Below are 22326 nucleotides of genomic sequence, written 5' to 3'. Positions count from 1 at the left end.
AAAAAAGAAAAAAGGGGGAAATAAAACTACTACTCCTTACTCCCAATCGGCGGGAGTGATAACCGAAATTCGTTATTCACACGCGGTTGAATTTACGCGTGGCGCCTGGGGGCGGCTTTCACGCAAGCAAATCAGAGTATTATTCATGTCCCGTTGGCCGGGTGAGCCTTTGACGACGGGACAAGGGGCGGCAAAGCCGGCAATTACTCTTTGTCCGGGGGAAGGTATCGGTAAATAGGTGTCGACGGTGCACCGACACGAGCGGAAACGCCTTCTCCTATCTCTCGCGTATCTCCTGCGTGATCGATGAAACCGGTTTCCACCACGCAATAGCCGCGGATCGATCGCAGGATGGAGAAAGAGAGAGAGAGAGAGAGAGAGAGAAAGAGAGAGATCAGTCCACCACCCTCTTGATAACTCGAGGGGAAAGAAGGAAGGAAGAAGAAGAAAAAGAAGAAGAAGAAGAAGAAGAAGAAGAAGAAAGAAAGGAATTACGCGGAAGAGGATAGAGAAGAGTTGCTTGGGTGGTGGAAGAAGGAACGATCGTAAGGATCGAGAGATAAGCGGGGGAGGGAAATTTTTTGCTCCCTCTTGCGCGATCGAGCAGATATTATTAGAGGAATTTTACGAGTCATACGGATACTGGTAATTGCACACGGTGTTTCGTACAATTTTTTATTTTTTGTACATTGAAGGCGATGTTTAAGAGGATTCGTTACGTTTCCCTTTTTTAAAATCAAAGGTGGTTTAAAGAAGGCTATGATGAATTCATTTATACAGAGGATTTTACTCGAATTACTGTAATTTCGAGGGTACATTTTGTTCCAAATTGGATAGTTTGGAAAGGTTAATAAAAATATTTGTTGCGCATAGTGTTTCACAATATCATTTGACAATGAGAAAATAATATCGATTATTTGTTTCACAAAATTTCCCTAGAGAAACTAAATAATAAATTGAGAATTCTCTACTATACTGTCGTAACAATATTAATTCGCGACACTTCGAATTTCCTTAAATCAATTCTCCATAGTATCGTAACAATATTAATTCGATTCGCAGCATTTAAAATTTTTCCCGAATCCTTTATAATATCGTAACAATATCAACTCGATTAACTCGAAATTTCCTTAAATAGTTAGAAATCTACATTATCGATATGGCGATTAATCATCCATTTATTTATTAATCGTATAAAAGCTTAACAAATCCATGTGCGATTCGCGCGGATCAATTAGGCAGGCATTATATTTCCACCATGCATAAAAGCTCTGATTAATAGATAGGGGACGTAATCTGATTTAGATCCCCCTCGCGATCGTGAAATTCGGATTGCAAATAATACGTGAAAACTCATGGTTTATAGGATAGAATTCGAGTCACATTCCCTTGCCCCGTTATCGCAGGATCGTTTATTGTCGATCCAGATGTTTCCATATATTGGCCGACTAATGTATATTTATCATATCGAAACCGAATTCAAAAGCAGATTTCTCGAAATCGACTTTACGTGGGCGGGTATAATGTAAAATATAATGTAGATGCGTCTTGTAAATAGTGAAATATATGGGATAAAGAATAAGGATTATTGTACGTGTCATTGAGGTATAATAGATCTGATTAAACATCTTTCTTGTCATAATCACATTAGTAATATTTAATTAAAAATATTAGAATAATTGTACTATTAATTATTTTACATGAGATTATGCCAATTACATGAGAATTAGCCAAAGATTATATAGAGATATAGATGTACAATTAAATATGAAATTAAAATAATAAAAATTAATTAAAAAATATGATTATTATACTTTTAAATTTACTATTTATAGTATTGTGAATTAAAATAGAAGAAACTTTTTATGGAATGCATTTAAATTCGAGGTTCTAAGGATAGATGCCATTCTTCATAATCCTCTTAAATTGAATTTTTAATTTTCAAAAAAAAAAAAAAAAAGAAATAATTTTTTATACAATTTTTATACAAATTCAAGTTGCTATGGATCAATTACATATCTATAATTATAAAATAAATTTAGAAATATATATAATTTATTTAATATATTATATATTATATAATATATTATATAATTTATTTATTTATCACAATTTATTTCAATTTATTAAATTTATTAAATTATTGGTCAAATATATATGTATAGTAAATTAAATACATTGATAATTTAATTTAATATTTATTCTAGAATTTTTTTAATATAAAAAATTATTTTATATAAATCAATGACATGAGTAATTCCATAAATATAAAAAACAAGAACGTTATAAATAGCATTAATCAAACAAATATCTTTCATCTAGAATATAATTATAAAAAAAAAATAAAAAAAATAAAAAAATTGTAGAATTTATTTTATAAAATTATTATCAGTAAGGAGGGAAATGTGTATACCAAATAATAACGATAAGTTTCATTGAATGTCTCATTCAACAGTAGAGAACAAATCAATGGAGACCATTATTCATAAGGGTGATGCATGAATAGCTCGATAACTCACGAATCAACGCGAAACAACAGGTATAGTTAATTACGGCTTGTTTCATGATTGTCACTAGATACGTGACACTTTGCCATCTTGGTTATCGTGCTTTCAATATTACACTCAGCTAAACCAGTATTATGTAAAGCTTATGACCTAGACTCTTAGATAACGTTCATACTCCCAATTTGTCGTCCCAATAGACAAGTTTGATTTCATGAATAGGAGGATCTTAATCTTTTATGTGTTTGGCGAGATATAATGTGATTTGAAATAATTTAACAAATTTTGGAAACTGTGAAATACATTTTGTAGAAATGTTATTAGAAATTTTTAAATTTATTTTAATTTTCTAAAATTATCATATATTCATTTTTATCAAAAAAAAATTTTATGGAATTGAACAAAATTCGTAAATAAGTAAGTATAATATATACATATGTTTTATAAACATTATAAATTATAAATTTTTGGAAATAGCAAATAAGAATAATTTAAGAAATTTCTTTATGTTTATTAAAAATAAATTCTTAAAAAAAAAACTTTTGAATTCAAATATTATTATTATGCATAAGGAATCAAATAACATTGCATCACATTGCAACAGTTCTTTTCTCTGAAAAAACGCAAGTATTTCATTTAAACTTTTTCTCTTGAAACTTTACATAACTTGTGAATTATTTAAAATATTAATCTAAGTTTCCATGTAATTCCAATACGAAATAATATAACTATGTTTAACTTTTTCATTATATCAATATTTGAATAAAAATATCAATAAAAAAAGAAATATTATACAAAATTCTTGATTAAAATATATATATTGACTAAAAAAATGAATTATATTAATTTTTTTAATTAATGAATTTGCATCATTGTCATAAAATAGAATTCAGGACAATAGAATAATTGAAATCATTCAAAGGATATTCGCAAAGGATATTCATTTGAAAGCTATTCAGGATCATTTCGTGATTATTTTAGTCACTTAATGTCATTCAAATGCACTTTATAGTCGTTTGAGAGTCATGTCAAAATCAATTAATTGTTAGACGTCCTAGTTTAAACGATCGAAAAATCATAACCTAATCTAACCTAAACTACACCTTTTATAAATTATAATGTATAGAGAAAATTTTAATAAATTTTTTTCTTAAAAAAGAAAAAAATGTTATCAATGATACATCAAAGCATTAAATATTAATTTATAAAAATATATATATACATAAAAATACATATAAAAATCAAATATTTCGATATTTTAAAACATCGAATGTATAAATCGAATATAAAAATAAATAATATTATTATATATCATATTACGATATCAAAAAAAATTCAATTTACAATTAATAATTTTTTATCTTACGTGACAAGAGTGGTTCACTGTTTAAAATCTGAATATTCAATATATCACTGCTTCAATATTGCACAATCATTCGTTCGTACGAACGTATTACAAAGATTAAGTTATAAATCATGAAAACTGTTTGAAATAAATTTATCACAATCAACTTAATGTGTTTAACGTAGCATCGTCGGCCACGAAGAATTTGTATAAAATCCATGAATGTCTATGGTTTCATCGCGATTGACAAAACGACAAAACGATAAAACGACAAAACGACACGATGACACGACAAGAATGGTGGATGCGTTCCTCAAATCGATATTATCGAATTTCGCAATATCTCGAAACTGATCGATTTCTATCGCATTTTTCCTCGATACGACAATCATTTCGCAATGATTAGCCATTGGTCGAAATTTTATCGAAACTCGTCATTTTTTTTTTTTTTTTTTCTTTATTTTAATACCCACAATGGAATGGTTCTGACTAAAAAATACGAAAAATTATGGCTAGGAAATTTCTTTTTTAAAATAATATACATGGAGATAGATTCAATCACAGCAATTTTCAGGATACTATAACACAAGATGTAAATAATAGCTGATAATTAATATAAAAATAATGTATGCATACATGTACATATATTACAAGAAAATTTAAAAAAATCTGATATTTTTGTGTATATATGGAATGCAAGCTATACATAAAGAAACTTATTTTTTTATGTAAAATCCTTTTGAGGATCTCAAATTTTTTCATTTTCTATAATATTTTATTTAATTTTTTTCATATTTTATATAATTTTAGTTGGAAATGTTTTTTACAACAGGATATTTATTTAAACAACAAAAATTGTAATACATTATAAAATAATACTGAAACTTTAAAAAATTTTTTCATATGTAATTCATTTAATAATGTTTCATATTATATTCATGAAATTTCATGTGAAACAGAATTATTCATCCTACTTTTCTCAGATATTTAAAAACATTTTTCAATATTATCAATAATAATATATTATTATATGCAATAATTCAATATCTAAAAGATAAAACATAATCTAAATTAAGCAAGATCCTTTCTTAGTACATTTAATTTTGTTCATCCAATTAGCTTTTGATATTCAATACATTCTCTTCCTCTTACATTTAAACAATGACTTCAATCTCAATGTCAATTTACTTATAATCTGTCAAACTTATAATCTGTCAAAAAGAAAAGAAAAATCCATTAGCTTAAATTATTCTCTAAAAAAGAAAAAAAGAAGAAAGAGAAAAAATACTTGCAACAAAGATCCAAAATCCTTTAAAGGCTGAAAGTTGAAAGGTGAAACGATCCTTATTTTAATTTCTCCATCCGATCTCAATACTTTTGAAAGTCTCTAAAAGATTACTGTTCAGAGGATTGGATTGAAGATATCGTGAAATTTTCGGTCGACGTGAGCGTGTCGTTGAACGAGTATCGACGACAAAGGGGAATGTTCTTCTCAGAACGCGGGTGAAACCCATCTTTTATCGGTGGCATTTCGAATTCCGGCCTAGCTCTATTACAAACGGTCCTAACTCGTGGTCGACGACAGTCGATTCCATCTAATTTGAATAATACCTCGGCGAATATTCTATCGGCCAATGGCAGACCTATCCCCTTCCATGGAATTTTCATTCGTTCTTCGATCGAGCGTATTAAGTACCGGCAAGAAGCTCAACGGTGTCTTGAAGCATTCTTCATTGTCATGCAATTGGAACTTACTTATCTTGCTTCGTAACAAATGTCATTACACAATGAAACCTCGATTACTGAAACATTAATAGATTTTGAGAATAGTGATATTTTAAATATGACTATTATAATTTCAATTAAAATTTTTCATGTAATATTTATATGTATATCATTGTAATTTAATTAATTAGATATTTAATTGATTATGAGAGAAAAAAAATCGTATGGAAAGATATATTTTAGATAGAAAATATATTCGGGTAAGATCGGAAAATTTCGGGCGTGATCGACGAAGTTTCGATTATCGTTGATCCACAACCAATCAAATTTTAAATCAAGTATCACGAATAACACGATGCATCACGATCTCGCCCGATATTGTCCGAACTTTTTTAACTCTTTTAACTTTCGAAATTAAAGATTTTGAGTTATTATAAGATTTAATATTTCTAATTAGATTTGTTTCTCTAAGCATAATCCATGAAAAATCTTTCACTTTCTTTTTGTATTAAACAATTTTTTATTATATAGTCTTTTTCTAATATTATATTTATTATATATCTATTATTCAAGTAAAGATTAATATTTTTCAGATAAAATTAATTGATATGTACTTTAGTATACATTAATTGTACTATGAAATGGAAATTAACGGAATAAATGCATTCTAGATACATTGTAATGATTTACCATAATGTTTATAGTGGTGTCATATAATGATATGATTGTTATGACGATGTTACAACTCATTATAAATTACAATTAATTTCTCAAAAAAAATTATAATTTTCAAGAGGAATGAACAAAAAAAATATCTGAAAAATATTCTTTCTATCCATTCATTTTTAAAAATTTATCAATAAATTAATAAATTAATATTTCCTTTATTAATAAATAAATATTATTGTTTTCTATTTGCAAATAAAAAATTTACACGAGAAAAGAACAAAAGATTGAAATTGCTTTTAATAGCTATCAAAAAATACCTATATTGCAACAATGAAAAATTACCTCAGTATCGAATCACAGTTGTCCACAAGCTAATAAACCGAAATTGGCACTCAATTTCAGAGATAAAGGGTGCACTTCCAATAGAGAGTAATTCAATGACATTAAACTATAGTACTTGTCGATAGCTCGGGAATATCCTCGATATTGTTAACCTTATCTTCTTCATCGGTTCGCTATCGTAATGGCGGCCCAATCGAAGGAAATTTAACCGATAGAGGGCAGGCATGGACAATTCATTTACAAAAGTTTCGAAAGAAAAGCGTTAGAATAAAATATTCTATGGTCGATCTTTAAATTGTGGTGTGTTTGTTCTTTTTGGATGGAATTTACTGCGCGAATAATTTCAAGGTTAGATGAATTCTATTTTCTTATTTCTTACAATAAAATGATTATGGAATGAAACATTTTTATTCTGAAGAAATAGAGAAAAATTTTTGATTCTGAAATGAGAAAATTGATTTAAAGCAGATGAATTGATAGGTTAACGTGAATAAAGAGAATAAAAAGGATAAACAATGGATAATTTTTAGATATTGATTAGATTGATTTAGATAAGATTGAAAATTGTATTTTCATAGATTTAATTATTCATAGATAGAATGAAAGAGAATACTTTAATATTAGAGGAAATCAAAATTTGTATATTGTATATTGTTCTTATGATACAAATTTATATAAAGAAATCATATAATTTATATTTTACAAAATATTACAAAAACTATAACATAATAGAAGAAAAATAAAATCTTCAAAAGTTTTAATTTTAATTATTTGTCAAAAAAATTAAAGATTTTGGATTTTATTATATTTTTGTTAATATCAATCAATCTGTTAAAAATTTTAACAATTTTTTACTTTATTTCTTTCTGCATTTCAATGAATCTGCTTTCATCAATTTAATAGTAGAAATACTATATTTTTATTTACAAGTTAGTCATTTTTTCACTTCTTTATCAAAAGAAAAATAACTTGACATTGAATACAAATACTGATCTTGCACAAAAATGGCAATTCTTCTGAGATATAAAATCTTATAATCTTCTTTCCAAATGAAATAGAACATTTTATATAGAGAATTCGCCAAGGAAGAACAAAAGATATGAAATTTTTATAATTTTCGAATTCAATGTTCTAATGAAATTCCTTTGATTTTAATTGTAACATTACGTGAAAAATTACGTGTAAAAGGAAGAAATCGTAATTGAAAGTTTGAAAACTTGAACATTCAGGAAATTTGCAATGCTATTACGTTCTCAATGAACGTCGAGATTAACTTCATTAGGCACTTATCTTAGAAGGACTTGTTACTTGGTAATTATCAACGTTGCGAAAATAATTTTATTATCAAGGGGGACATGAATTTCAATGTGAAATTAAGGAAGAAGATTTTCATTCCGTTTCTTCTGAAAAATAATTTGCATATCAGGAAAGTGGAAAGTAATTTTCAAGAAATGCTTACTTTCTTGCCACAAAATTAATGCAAATTCATCTGAATTTTAATCTTATACTCAGGTTTCTTTAATAATTTAACAGATTGAGATTTTTTTTAAATAAATTGAATATTTCGTGTAAATTGTTAAATTGAAAAGTTTTGATAAAATCTAAATTGAATTTTCAATATTTCAAATATTCGTTTAAAATAAAGATATTCTGAAATTAATTTAAATAATTTAATAAAAAATATTTTAAAACATGTTAACTTCTAATTATATTACGAGAAATATTATATATATATATCGATGCATAAATTCTCGTTACGCATATATCGATCATAAATTTTTCAACATTTATTAATCTAAAAATTTATCAAATGGTAATTTAATATGGAATATTGAACTTTAAATAAAAAAGACATATAAAAAAAAAATATTACACGAAATATATTTTATTATTTACACAGAAAATTTTATTATTTTCATATAGTAAATACAATTCAGATATTTCCTAATAATCCATCATTATCTCAAGAATTCATTTCTCCTAAATACTTTAAGTTACAACAATTTCTATTACAAAAAATTCTAACAAAAAGTCTTTAACATCCTTGCACTTAATACGATTATATACATATATATATTCCCAGAGCAAAAATAATATAATCAAAAGAAAAAAAATTCAATATCTTTTGAAAAAATAAATAATATCTTTATCTCTTAGCAAGCAATCATTAATAATATTTTTTAATTTTAAAATAATAGATAATATTAATCAAAACCAATATCATATCATATCATAATAATACTTGATGAATTTTTATAAAAATTAAAAAATAATACTCTTATATCCACAATAGAAATCATTTTACTCAAATACAAACATCTATATTTGAAAATTTCAACAAGTAAAAATTTCAAAAAAATATAACGAAACGGAATCATGATTGGAAAAAACAAGGAACGTATCACACCATAAAGTCGGTTTTGTATCCAATAACCATCGACTTTTCAAAACAAAAAAAAAAAAAAAAAAAAAGAAATTCCCGAAGAGAAAAGAGTCGACGGATAAGCCTGCGCGATATTTCGCAGCTGGCTTAAATGAAAACCTTAGTGGCTGGAAGCGGGTAACCAAGTCGAAACCTGGCTTCCATCGAAATAAAATTAATCGAGGACTTACGAGTATGTTTCTCGCCGTAACTCCACTCTAATTTGGCATTTCCGTCCAACAACCGATGCAATTTCCAAGGAAATCGAATTTTCCCGCGCAAGTGTTCACCCCCACTCTACGCGAGAATTAATAACACGTCACGTGACACATTGTCGATCGCATTGTGCCATCCGTGAACAAAGAGATAAGGAAAATACAATACCGGATTGTTTCATTTCCAGACCATTGATCTTATAAAATTAGGTTAGAATTAAGTATATCGTAAATTGAATCTAAAACTATTTTTTTTTTCGAAATGATGTTAAGGAAAAAAAGTTAGGTTAGGTTAGTAATTTAAAGTTTGGTGAATGAAGATTGGATTCATGGAAATTTGAAAACTATGGCAGAATTAAAATTTCAAAATTATCTCTTCAAGTTAAAAAGAAAAAAAATTAGGATAGATCAAAGTTAGATTAAATTAATAAATTAAAATTTGATAAATCAATATTGGAAATTCAATTCGTGGAAATTCAAATACGATGATAGAATTAAAATTTTAAAACTATCTCTTCAAAATCATTAAATAAAATATTTCAACACTAAGAAAGAAAAATTAGGTTAAGCTAAATTAAATTAACAAATTAGATTTTTAATAAATCAAAATTGGAAAATTCAAAGAACATAGTAATACTTGGATTTCAAAATTAATGATATTCTTAAATAATATTTCAATATTAAGAAAGAGAAATTAAATTAGGTTAGGTTTCAACAAATCAAGAGATCAAATCACAAAAATTCAAAAATTATGACAAAATTAAAATTCCAAAAACTGTCTGTTCAAAATCATTCAACCCATTGAAAGGACACGATACTTCACGCCAAGAAAGATTAGGATGAATTGAGAACAGAAGAAAAGGTCGATCCCCTGAGAATTTAAATCTCACCTCTTAACCTCGCGGAACGCGGAAGCCACTTCGAGAGGTTTCTTACTTTCGAGCCTCTTCGCCTCCACCACTTGGAAAAATAATTTCAGAGAAATGAAACCGAGGAAATTGCTTTGATTAAAATATCGAGAATCTCGTAGACGTTGGAGATTAGGCTACGGTCAAGGTCCAGGATATTGTGTCATAAATTGAACGGAATAGAAACTTGGCTATTCCGAGTTTAATTTTCATCGTTTAGATATAAGAAGGAAAAGTGGGATTACGCCTTCGACCGACATTGTTTTGCTCTGTAATCACATTTTTATGTCGATACGGAATATTGTTCAGGAAGGAAATTTATTGATGATTTATTTTGCCCTTGGATTTATTAATCAAGGAAGGGATGAGTGTAGAAACTGTAGGAAAAGTTTTAGAGAACTTGTCAGTTTCGAGAAAGACTTTTTGATAGATTAATGATGGAATGGTATTATGATGGATTAAGAGATTATGGATAATGAAAATTCAACGTCGAATTTATCAAATTTATTAATATTTTGATCGAAATGTTAATATTATGTATTCATATAATTTTTAATGCAATGCAAAAAAATTAAATATCACATATATAATAAATAAAAAAAGTTTGATTTTAACAAATTTTAACTCGTACTAATTAATTAAAATTTAATTAAATAGTAATATAAAAATATTAAATCTCTTCATCTATTCATATATCATAAATTTATCAATTTTCTTCAAAATTTTAAACATTTGTTATTATTTTAATACACAATAACCAAATGATATATTCCAAGAATTTGTGAACTTGGCTAAAAGTGAGGTTAGACTCTTATAACCTAAATTTATTGATATAACTAAAAATAAAGTTCCTATTAATATTTATACCATAAATTCTTTATTAATAATAATATAAAAATTATTACAATATATTATTACTGCCAATATACATATAAAGAAAATTAAAATAACACAAATTCAAGAATGAATTAATCACCACTGCCTAACTTCACACGTTTCTCACGAAGCTAAATAACGGAACAATTTAATCACGGGTGAGAACAGTGTCTTTCCGAGGCACGACGTGCTGCGAACTAATTTTTCACCATGCCAAGAGAGAGAAAGAGAGAAAGTGTCTACCTTGGTAAATTGATAGCTTCCACGTTTCCAGTCCACGCGATTCTCTCTACGCGATCATTAAGATACACGAAGAGTCGAAGCGTGACGTTCCTTCAAAAAAAAAAAAANAAAAAAAAAAAAAAAAGAAAAGAAAAGAAAAGAAAAAAAGAAAAAGAGAGAAAAAATAGGAGGAAATATTCTCTTTTTTCGCGTTGAGTGACGTTTCGTGGTTCTACCCAGCTGACCCAGCTTGCATTTCCAATTCTCCAAGATCTGGCAACACGCCTAACGACGCGACCGCTTAATGACCAGAGAGTTTTTGGCGTACTCCCTCTCTCCCACATGCTCGAGAAGGAGGGCGAATACAGAGTAAGAAGGCGGTTGGTACGACCGGAAGTGGTATGGGTGAAATTTAATCTACCGTCAACTCGAGAGTCCAACGAATCGCAAATCGAATTTTCCTCGTTGACCTTAAGCCTTAGGGCCTGACCCGGAGATTCTTGAGGACAGTTTGCCGAGTTCTTGTGAAAATCTCGAATAATCTTAAATCTATCTTGTCTTTCTTCGAAGATATTTATCGTATTCATTGAAATTATCGATTTTTTGAGAAAAAAAATTTTTTTTTTGATATAGAATATTTTTAGAGAGAGAATTAGGAATTTATGGGGGGATCGAAAAATATTAGATTTTTTTTTTTTTCTAAAAGAAATTTGCGCAGGAATTTGTAATGATAAAAATTCTTTCCTTTAAAGATACCTTTCCAATGAAATGGTGTTGTATAAAAATATCAATGAACACGAAGAAACCAAAAAATTTCTTTCCTTATCTATCAGTGTTAGAGAATTCGCGAGAAAGAAAACCTCAGCTGGCTTGAAGATAATGAAAGGAGTACGAGGAGTACGAATGGCTGAAAAGTATAAAAGTAGAGACAGAGTCTGAGAGAACATGGACACGCTCCAGGAAGTATGAGAATTCCGGGGTGGAAGGAGGCGAGAAAGTGGGTGGATGAGAATTTTCGTTAAAGAATGAACGAACGAAGAGAGAGAGAGAGAGAGAGAGAGAGAGAGAGAGAGAGAGAGAGAGAGAGAGAGAAAGGAGAAAGGAGAAAAAATTGGAGAGATAGAAATGCACGAACTTGCCTCTTTGCCCCTGTATATGTGTACGTGCGTGAATGATATAAATTCTTAGAAGCACATCTGAGAAGCGGTTACGTGATCGCATGATATAAATGCAAGAATGGAGGAAAATGAGGGTGGAAAAGAATCGCTCAGAAAAATGTTCGTCCTTCGTGAACCGGAAGCGATAGGTGTAAAGGGATAGAAGTGACAAATCGTTAAAAGAAAATTAATTTGGTTTTATTTAAAATTGATCAGAATCAAATTTATCATATTTGAGAAATTATTTATCTGATCTTTTTTTTTTTTTGAATTACAGATTTATAATATTTATTTGAATATAATATAGATAGATGATTATAATTAATATCTCAATAAATTCAAAAAATCAATAATGAAATTTCAATTCATTATTTTCACTTCTATTATATTTTAAATTTATAAAATTGAAATTAATCAAAACTTATATAAATTTATTTTAAAAAATAATAACCCCCTTTTTCATTATAAACTCTAAAAGAAACGCAATTTTTAAATTATTTATATTTTTATTTTCAAAAATAAATAACGACACATCAATTTAATATCAATTTTCGAAATTCTGCAAATGAACGTAACAAAAATAATCAGATCATCGATAACGAGTATAAAACCTGACTTTTAAAAGGTCAAAAAGTGTTAAAATTCGCTTTTTCCAAAGCACATGTTCACGTTTGACATAAAAAACAAAAAAATTTCAATTTCCGATTCGTCGCATTCCTCATGAATAATTTATGAAAGGAAATTGTTCGATAGTTCCTTTAGGAAATTCGAAAAATATTCTTACCGCAATTCGTATTCGTAAAAAGTCGCCATATCTTCGAATCCTAAAAATTTTTCTGAGCAAGAAAATGTGTATGTACGTGAATATACGTATGCACATGTGAACATATTGATGAGAGATTTTCAATATATGTTGTAGTTTACATATACGTATAGGTTGATGAAAAAAAGACATAATTATCTGATATCATAGTATAGTAGCATGTGGCTTATTTTCATTAGCCTAATACATATTTTTTAATACAAACATACGAATTTTTTTATACAAGTATCGAAATATATATTTACAAGTATATTATGTTAATATATTCATATTCTGTTCTCTGTGATTATTAATGAATATTTAAGTACATTTACACAAGTAATTTGCAATGTAAATATGATTTTCTAGATTACAGATAATAACAAACAAATGAATTAATGAAGCTTATTCAAGAAATCGTCTATTTTGTTTTTGATTTGATAATATGCATATGATAATGAATACATAACAATGACGTGTAACAAGTGTCACGTGAAAAGTAATAAAATTACTAAAAAAAATAGAGTCATATTATTATCACTTGCAAGAAAATCTTAATAATCCTTTTTAATTTTACAAATTATTTTTATCAATTTTTTTAAATATCCATTATATCCCAATAATTACACAATGAAATAAAACATAAATATAAATTAAACTCGAATATTTCGATACACCTGTATTAAAATTCACAATTTCAAATAACAATCGTGATATACATTTCAATGCATATAGGAAAATCATCATCTCTAGTGTGAATGTCATGAGAATAGATAGAGCAGTGTGTCGAACGTGTGCTACAGAGAGAGAGAGAAAAAGAGAGAGAGGCTAGAAAGGGAAGAAAGGTAAAGGAGTAAGAAAGAACGAAGAGAAAGAGGAGATAAGGGAGGAGAATATAGGGAGAATATAAAAAAAAAAAAGAGAGAAAGGAGAAAGGCTCCGGCGGGGGCCGCTCGTCCATGAACCGAGGACACTGATCACATCCTCCTTGGACTGATCGGCTCTTTTTCTCGCTTCCTGATCCGTAGGTACGTCTTCACGATAGTGAGCTACCTGATCGGCGTCTTCATATTCGCGACGATCGTCGGTCAAGTTGGAAACGTGATTACCAACCGGAACGCGAATCGGCTGGAATTCGAGAGACTGTTGGACGGTGCAAAGACATATATGAGACACCATAAAGTACCGGGCGGGATGAAGAGGAGGGTGCTGAGGTGGTACGACTACAGCTGGTCCAGGGGTAGGATACAGGGTGGAGGTGACATCAACACCGCTCTCGGATTGTTACCTGACAAATTGAAGACCGAATTGGCGCTGCATGTGAATCTGTCCGTATTGAAAAAAGTCACCATATTTCAGGTGAGGTCTTGCCGAATTTGATTTCAAATAAGTGTAATATTTTGTTTGGATGGTGAGTGAATTATGTACACGTTGTGCTTGTTATTTATTGTTTATCAGTTGTTAATCTATATAGGATAATTGTTCTAAGACATTTCTCTTTCTCTTATTACATTAAAAAGGTATTATTAGTTCTAATATTTTCACATTCTTGGCTTGTAAAAGATATTATTGATTTAAACTTGTAATTAAAAAATAATTTAATTTAAATATTATAGAAAAGATAATTCATTTCGTGACTTTTAACAGTTAAAAAAATTCTAATTATTTTCTTTGTAATGTCATTTATTTTGAAATATTGTGTGATATTATAAACAAAACATTTGGGACTGTTAATTTATATTACCATAAGATTTATTCGATGGATCGATGACTTGAATAAATAATTCTTCAGCCGGACAAGGTTTTGTAGTATGGCTTTCAATTTCAAGGAAAGCATTTTTAATCAAAACGTTGAACTATAGTGGGAAAAGGAATGCGATGATTGCTTGAATTATTAGTAAATTCCCTCGTTTCTCTTAGAAATAGTAGAAATAATCCTATATAAAGGGGGATTCCAACGTGACTATTGATTTCTATTCAATATTTAGCTTTTGTTTCTGCTATTTAAATTGTTAAAAATGTTTAAAAGGAAAGTATAAATTACCAAAATATATTAATTATCAAATATATTCTTTAAAGCTTATTATAAGATTTGAAATTTGAAAATCCTTAAAATCGTTAGATCTTTTAATTATCAACATTGGAGATTATTTTCATCCCTTATGAACACCCTTATGAAGTTTCTCAAGCTGATAATATAAATTATAAACGCTTAAATTATAAGGTTAATAATTATAGAAGAGTTATGTATTCTATACGCAAAATACAGCTAGATTTAATTTTTTCAATGATAAAAAGAATCAATGAATGGTTCATAAAGTACCAAAAACTTGTTTTTTAATGTAATTTAAGAAACTGTTTTTATTTTACAGTTAAAAAGATTTATTTATTATTGAGATTATATTGTTAAGGGTTCAATCTTGTTATGCTTGTTTACCATACAAGTTAACAATAGGTCAATTGAACCATTGTTTGCTAATATAATACATAGGAAGTAAGGCTTGTTTGTTTAACACGAAACATTAACTAACCTATATTTAGTTGGAAAAATGTTTCAAGAAGATACACCCCTTGTGTTAAGTTAAATTGTTTCAGAGACTGATTTTATCGTTATCATTTTATCAACATTATCATCAAATTTAATTCAAATTTTTAATCTTGAGTATAATTTTAATTTTTATTATAAACTATAGATTTTGAAATAAATATTTTTGTTTCTTCGAAAAAAATAAAATAAAATTATCGAAATATTTATATGAAATTTAATAAATGAATCAAGGGAATGAAGAATTATAAATATTTATAACGAAATAATTGGTTTAAATTTTAAAAATATCGATATTTCGCGATAAACGTTAATAACAATAATTTCATGGATATATGCTTGATTCGAGTAGCCATTCGATCTCAACATCAACTATAAGCAATTTGGGAGCTAGCCCCATTAGAAGATCAGTTGCCCTCGAGTCGTGTCGGGTCGTATGAGAATTCATGCTTGAACATACCGAATTGAACTGGAATTGCCATTAAACGTGATCGATAAGGTCTTTACGTATTTCATCGTCGATTTTATCCAAATCGAAATGACATTCCAACGATAAATATGTTAAATTATCGAATTAGTTACTTTAATTACAATTGCAATTATAATATATATTAAATATTATCGCTAATATTATTGAAACAACATTTATATTAATTTAATAAAAATATGCATTATTGAATGAAAAGTTAATGAATAACTTATATAAACTTACATAGTTCAAGAATTTTTTTATATATTTAAATTTTCGAATCGATGAAATCATTAATGCGTATGATATTTTAATCTAACCTATTAGATGCAATATCATCTTCATCATTTCTTGAAATTATTTCCGTCAAACGAGTATCTATATTTCTTTATACACAGAAAATAAACGAAAAAAAATACACAACTTTCGATCAATTAATCGAATGAATTATTAACCTCAAATTGTTGAAAATTAAATTACAATGTACAAAAAGTACATCCGAGCTTGTAGTTTGAAATAATATTAAAATCCCGAAAACTATCGAAGTCGCCCGATATCATCCGATCCCATCCGATTCTATCCGATTTTGCCCGAATTTTTCCGTACTGACTCGAAATTCGGATTTTCAAATCTCGAGCAAAATTGTACACTCTTGATACACTATTTATTACTATTAATGCAATATATTTAAAAATTACTTATATATTCAATATGCAGTATATAATAGAACTTATTGATTATAATTTTTTCTTCACTTTCTGAATATTGAATATTATATGAATATTATATTCATATTCATATAATATTTATCATTACTTAAATTTTACATCTGCTTCTCAGATACTTTTTTTCATATATCTGAATAGATAGATAATACGTATAAATTGAGCTATATATTATATATCTTTCCTATCGATTATTGTCAATATGGTGGTGATAATAGAGAGAGGCAAAGAAAATAAAGACATTGAAATAGGAACAAAAAGATATGAGATACCATTCTCTCCAGTTGAAATATCTTCTTATTTTATCCTCGTCTTTCTATGAACCAGCTATATGGCGAAAGGGCGCTGATGATATCTTCAACAAAAAGGCATCAAAGTCCTATTTATTGGACTTTTAAACCGTATCAAATGATTTTCCGATAAATTTCATTTATAAAAGAAAATAATCGTTTTTAATTTTTATTTTAATATTTTTAATACTTTTTTAATATTATATTCTTTTTGAATCACATTCAAATTAAGAAAAATAATTATGCAGTATAAATTCTGAATCATATCAAAGTTCTTAATCTTCATAATATTTTCCATTAAAAAATAAAAAGAAATATTTCTACTCTCCGTTTTACGGTCGTTCTCGTATTAAAAATATAAAAATACAAAAGTTAATGGATGGTCTATTTCGTCAGAAATACAAGCCATACTTTTGATATAAATGATTTAAAAAAATACATACATAAAAATGTAGCTCGACTACACATTCAAAAAAGAGAGAGAAGAAATTCTACTTTTTCGAGAACAAATTTATCTTTTTCTTTTTTTCTTTTTTATGATGTACACTCACTCCATCCACGAGTTATCTATTATATTTAATATTTAATACAACAATATATAAATCTCTCTTTTTTTTCATTCCATTTATCCATGGAATACTTTTTGGAGAATCGATAAAAAGTCAAAAAATTAGCATACAAAAATTTCGATTAAGATTTATTTCTATAAAAAAAACAATTTGTGCGAGACAGCTCTTTCTTTGTCGCACCACCATTTCTCTCCGTATCTCCGTCTCGCTTCGACTAACGCAAACCTCGTAACCCGTAAATCAACCAACATTTCTATACAAAAAGTATATCGATTTTCCGTATTTATTCCGATCTCGAAAATATTCTTACGAATATATTAACATCCTGTATTAATATCGATATGATATTATAATTTTCACTTATTAGATAAATTGAAAATTTACAGGTAGATGAAGAAACGTGTTTATGTTACGTATAATCATGAAAGAAACATTCGAGAATTATAGCACCTAGTCTGAAGAAACGATGTACCCTCGTAAAAAAAGGGAAGGGGGGAATGGGTAGGTACTTTTAATCCATCGTTTCTGAGAACGTCGCGATAAAAACCAACGATGCTCGGGGAAAATTGAGTGTTTTTTTGTTTTCTGAGAAATTGAAATGCAAAATGTCGATTGTTAGATAGATTTTAAAGTTATTCATTTATCGATTACAATTCTTTAATCTTTGATCGAGTGATCGATAGTTAACTTGATTTATAATTGAAGTTAAAATTCAACAGGATATAGGATGGTCATTTTAAATCTTGGATGCAATTATTCTTCAAGAGACGATTCCCTCTTCCCCTTCTTCCCATAGAGAATTATGGATATTTTTAATTTTTAATTTTTAAAGAAAATTGTAAAAATATTTTTGAATGAATTATGACGAAAAAAATTAAGAATAATCGTATATAATATTTATTCTTTAATAATACAGGGACACACAACTCCCACACGTATTTAACAAGAAAAAAAAAATACTATTAATAGTACAACGCATTGCTTGTATAATTAATATTTATAATGTATACAATAATATCAAGAGTAAACGTACACGTGCAAAGTTATAATATTTATAATCAAACAAATGGAAACAATAATGAGTTTGTTTAAAAAGAAAAAAGAAAATTAAAACACAAAGGATAAAATTTCAAAATTTTTTCTTCAATCTCTGATTAACAATTTTAAAAAATATTCTCAACTTGTTGAATCTTTTGATAAGGACTTTATAAAAAAAAAAAAAAAACTTTACAAAAATTTTCCATCATAAATTCCATAAATTGTACAATTTGTTAAAATATCTAACATCACTGCTTTCTTAATTGAGAATTTAAGAATCGAAGAAGCGTAGAATTTAAAGGAGAGGGAGAGATTAGAAGATAAGATAATAATTGTTCACGAAGAACAAAGCTACATTTCCCTTCGTCAATGCGGTAATAAAAGTTTCTTAGAGTAACGAGGGAACAAGAGTTCGCACTTGTACTCTCTTTTTATGGGTCATAATATAGCCGAAGATACAACCGCTTCTGTTCGGTTGTACGTGTAAGCAAGGTTTGCAAGTATAATGCGTTCCGTACTCGAAAGCACGAGCGAAAGAATAACGAGATCCGAAAAAGAGAAGTTCTTATCTCGTAAATTGTCTCTTGCCTTTCGTCACTTTCATCGTTGCGTTTTATCGCTCGGTTTTTTAATGGGATAGTTTTAATCAAAAAGAAAATATTTATGTTTATGTTTCAATGAGATTAATTTTCGTTCTTGTCCTTGTTCGCTTAAAATTTGATTTTCGTTCTTAATTTTATTTAAGTCGAATAAAAAATATAGAAATTTTCGATCTAATTTTTTTCGTATATTTATATTTTTATATTTTATTTCTATGTTTAAAATATTTTAAAATACGTGTAGGATACTTATTAGATCGATTGTACGTAAAAACAAAAATTAACACGCAAAGATGTTGAATAATAAAAAAAAAAAATTAATTGGACGCCTGTATATAGGCAACCTGGCCGTCCAATCAGCTGTGCTGGATTGGTTGCCTGCGTACAGGCGGCTCCAATTTAATTTTTAGCTACCATTCGATTTAATAAGCTATTATTCGTTGAATCAACTTTGTTTTAGGAAAAGTGATGAATTTTTATTGTATTAAATATTTTTTAGAGAAATTTTTTCTCTTAATATTAATGGAATAACACGTTGGAAATCAATAAAAAAAAATAAGAAAGAAAAGGATCGAAGTTTTAATGTTTATTTGAAATAAGAAATAAAACGTATTCTTCAGAGGAACGATTCGATGCAACAAAAGGGAAACTTTATTATAACGTTTTAACTTTCGAAAACATATCTCGCGAGAGAAAAGAAGAACGTTAATTTTATCAGTTCGATTTATCATGGGGTGAAAATTTAAAGGTGAATGAAGAAATTTTAGTATTCGCTTCTAAAGTTACGAACTTGTAAAAACTTCTTTAAATCAAAGGCATCTGGAATGAAAAATTACGAGCATAAAGAGAACTTAGAGGATTAATAAAAACTTTTCACTTTTTCGACGTATCTATATAAACAAACCAAAAAATGAACTTAAAAAAAAAAAAAATGCGATATTGTAAGATTCTTTAAATTAATTGTCGAAAAGTTTCTAAGTTGATTGTACAGAGATACAAATGAATAAAAAACTCTTGAAAATTGAAAAGGAATTTTTTTATTTTCTAATAAAAACAATGATAAGGAAATGAAAGTAAAAATAAACTCGAGATTTCTAAAATAAATAAGTGAAATATCGTAGAAAAAAAAATATATTTTAAAATTTTTGTCATCAAAATAAGTAATGATGGAAACTAATTATCCGTGTAACTCGCTTGTTAACCGAGATTATAATTTATAGCTCATATAGATAACACGATTGGCCATCAATTTTAATCAAAACGTGTTACTTCGCTGCATTCCTGAACTCCAATTAATGTCTGATCCAGATATTCGAGATCGAATATTAGAGAGCAATTATTCAAACCCATCAAGTGATTCGAGTGATATTCACGTGATGTCTGCGGATGTCTCTATGAAAGTGGTCGAGAATCGTTTCCGGAAACGATGAAAAATGCAATGCAATGTTCGAAATACGTTAACAATAGGATGATAAACTATAAAAATATCCTATTAAATAACCTAAAATTTACTATTTATTATCATACTATTGGTACAACAAATTTGAATCCCTCCAAAATTTTGTATCATTTTAAATTGCACGATACTAAAAAACAGTACTCGATTTTTTAAATTTCAGTTTTTAAATCATTCAAAAAAAAAAAAAAACGTGATAAAAATTTTGACATCGATAAGAAAATTTAAATTTCTTAAAAAAAGTTTATCGTCTCGTTAAATCTTAATATTAAAATTATCGTGAAAAATTGTTACTCTTTTGTTACATTTAATAATTTTATTATCGTAATATTGTGTATAATTTTATTTTTAATTTATTTCGATTGTCGTGAAATAATTATTCGAACAATATACAATAATCTCGTAAAATAGAATATATTGACAATAATAATAAAAAAAAGAAACAATAAAAACGTATCAGCCACTTGATGATTATAATTCCTTTCAAGTAAATACAAATCCGTTCAATATATTCCCTCTGCAGTTATTCAAAATTATATCATTTTTATTCGCTCGTAATAAATAATTATTAAGAAACGAAACGAAAAGAGTAATCGAAAATTATAAAAGGCAGACAAGGAAGAAGATCGGTTGTATAAATTCGAGGTGAAAGAAAAAAGGAAATCAATGTAGAAGTAGTATGATTGTCGAGCTGTGACTCAAACAACAAACTTGCCTCGCTGTGAAATCGATTTAACGTGAAATCTATTCAGCCTTGGGCAACGACAGATCACGAATTCAATCGTCTCGTGCCAGCCACTGATGCAATTAACGTCTCACGTACCAGATACATCTGCCCTTTGATTTCACTTCTCATCTCGCTTACATTGTACGTCAAACATACGAATACAATCGTCTCGTTTCCCTTTCGAGTGGTGATTTTCTTCTAATTTTTTTTTCCCCCAAAATTTTCGAAAATAATTCTTGAAAAAAAAAATTTCCTCCTCGCGATTTATCGATTTTACAATTTTTCATTATTTATTTTTTTATCGGATTTTCGAGAGTATTTCTTCGAGCGTATAACGTGATAAAACTTGGATTGGAAACGATGCAGGAATTTTCTCCCGATGGTGGACAACTCTTTCTTTGAAACTTGGAAGAGAAAGATGGGAAAATAAAAGGAAAAGATCGAGAGGAATAAGTTGTGGATTCGAGTTTATATGGATTCTGAAACTTCGCCATATTGGAGGAAGAAAAAAAAAAAAAATGAAAGAAAAGAAAGAAAAAAGAGGAAATATTCGATCTTTCGATTTATATATTTGATTATCACTGTATAATAATTTACTATTCGTTATTTATATTTGAAAATAAAAATTCAAATATAATCGTATATTTGTATTAAATGTAAAAATAAAATATATATATTTTCTAATTTATCAAAAGAATTAATTTAAAATTCGTGGAAACTA

At 27.8% G+C, this 22326-nt stretch overlaps 1 protein-coding gene across 6 annotated transcripts in view; it reads left to right on the top strand.

The window, feature by feature from the left end:
* The window catches only part of LOC122712288, a 163231-nt gene that overhangs the window by 127652 nt on the left and 13253 nt on the right, over positions 1-22326 (top strand). For all 6 annotated transcript variants that reach the window (XM_043931854.1, XM_043931830.1, XM_043931815.1 and 3 more), the window contains one exon: positions 14216-14546. In XM_043931854.1, the coding sequence (XP_043787789.1) occupies positions 14216-14546 (331 nt within the window). The remainder of the gene's footprint in view (positions 1-14215; positions 14547-22326) is intronic.

The sequence above is a fragment of the Apis laboriosa genome, unplaced genomic scaffold, assembly GCF_014066325.1.
Source record: "Apis laboriosa isolate Shangri-la unplaced genomic scaffold, ASM1406632v1 scaffold112_cov148, whole genome shotgun sequence".
NCBI lineage: Eukaryota > Metazoa > Arthropoda > Insecta > Hymenoptera > Apidae > Apis > Apis laboriosa.
The sequence above is the reverse complement of the archived record's forward strand: the minus strand, read 5'-3'. Positions and strand labels throughout refer to the sequence as shown.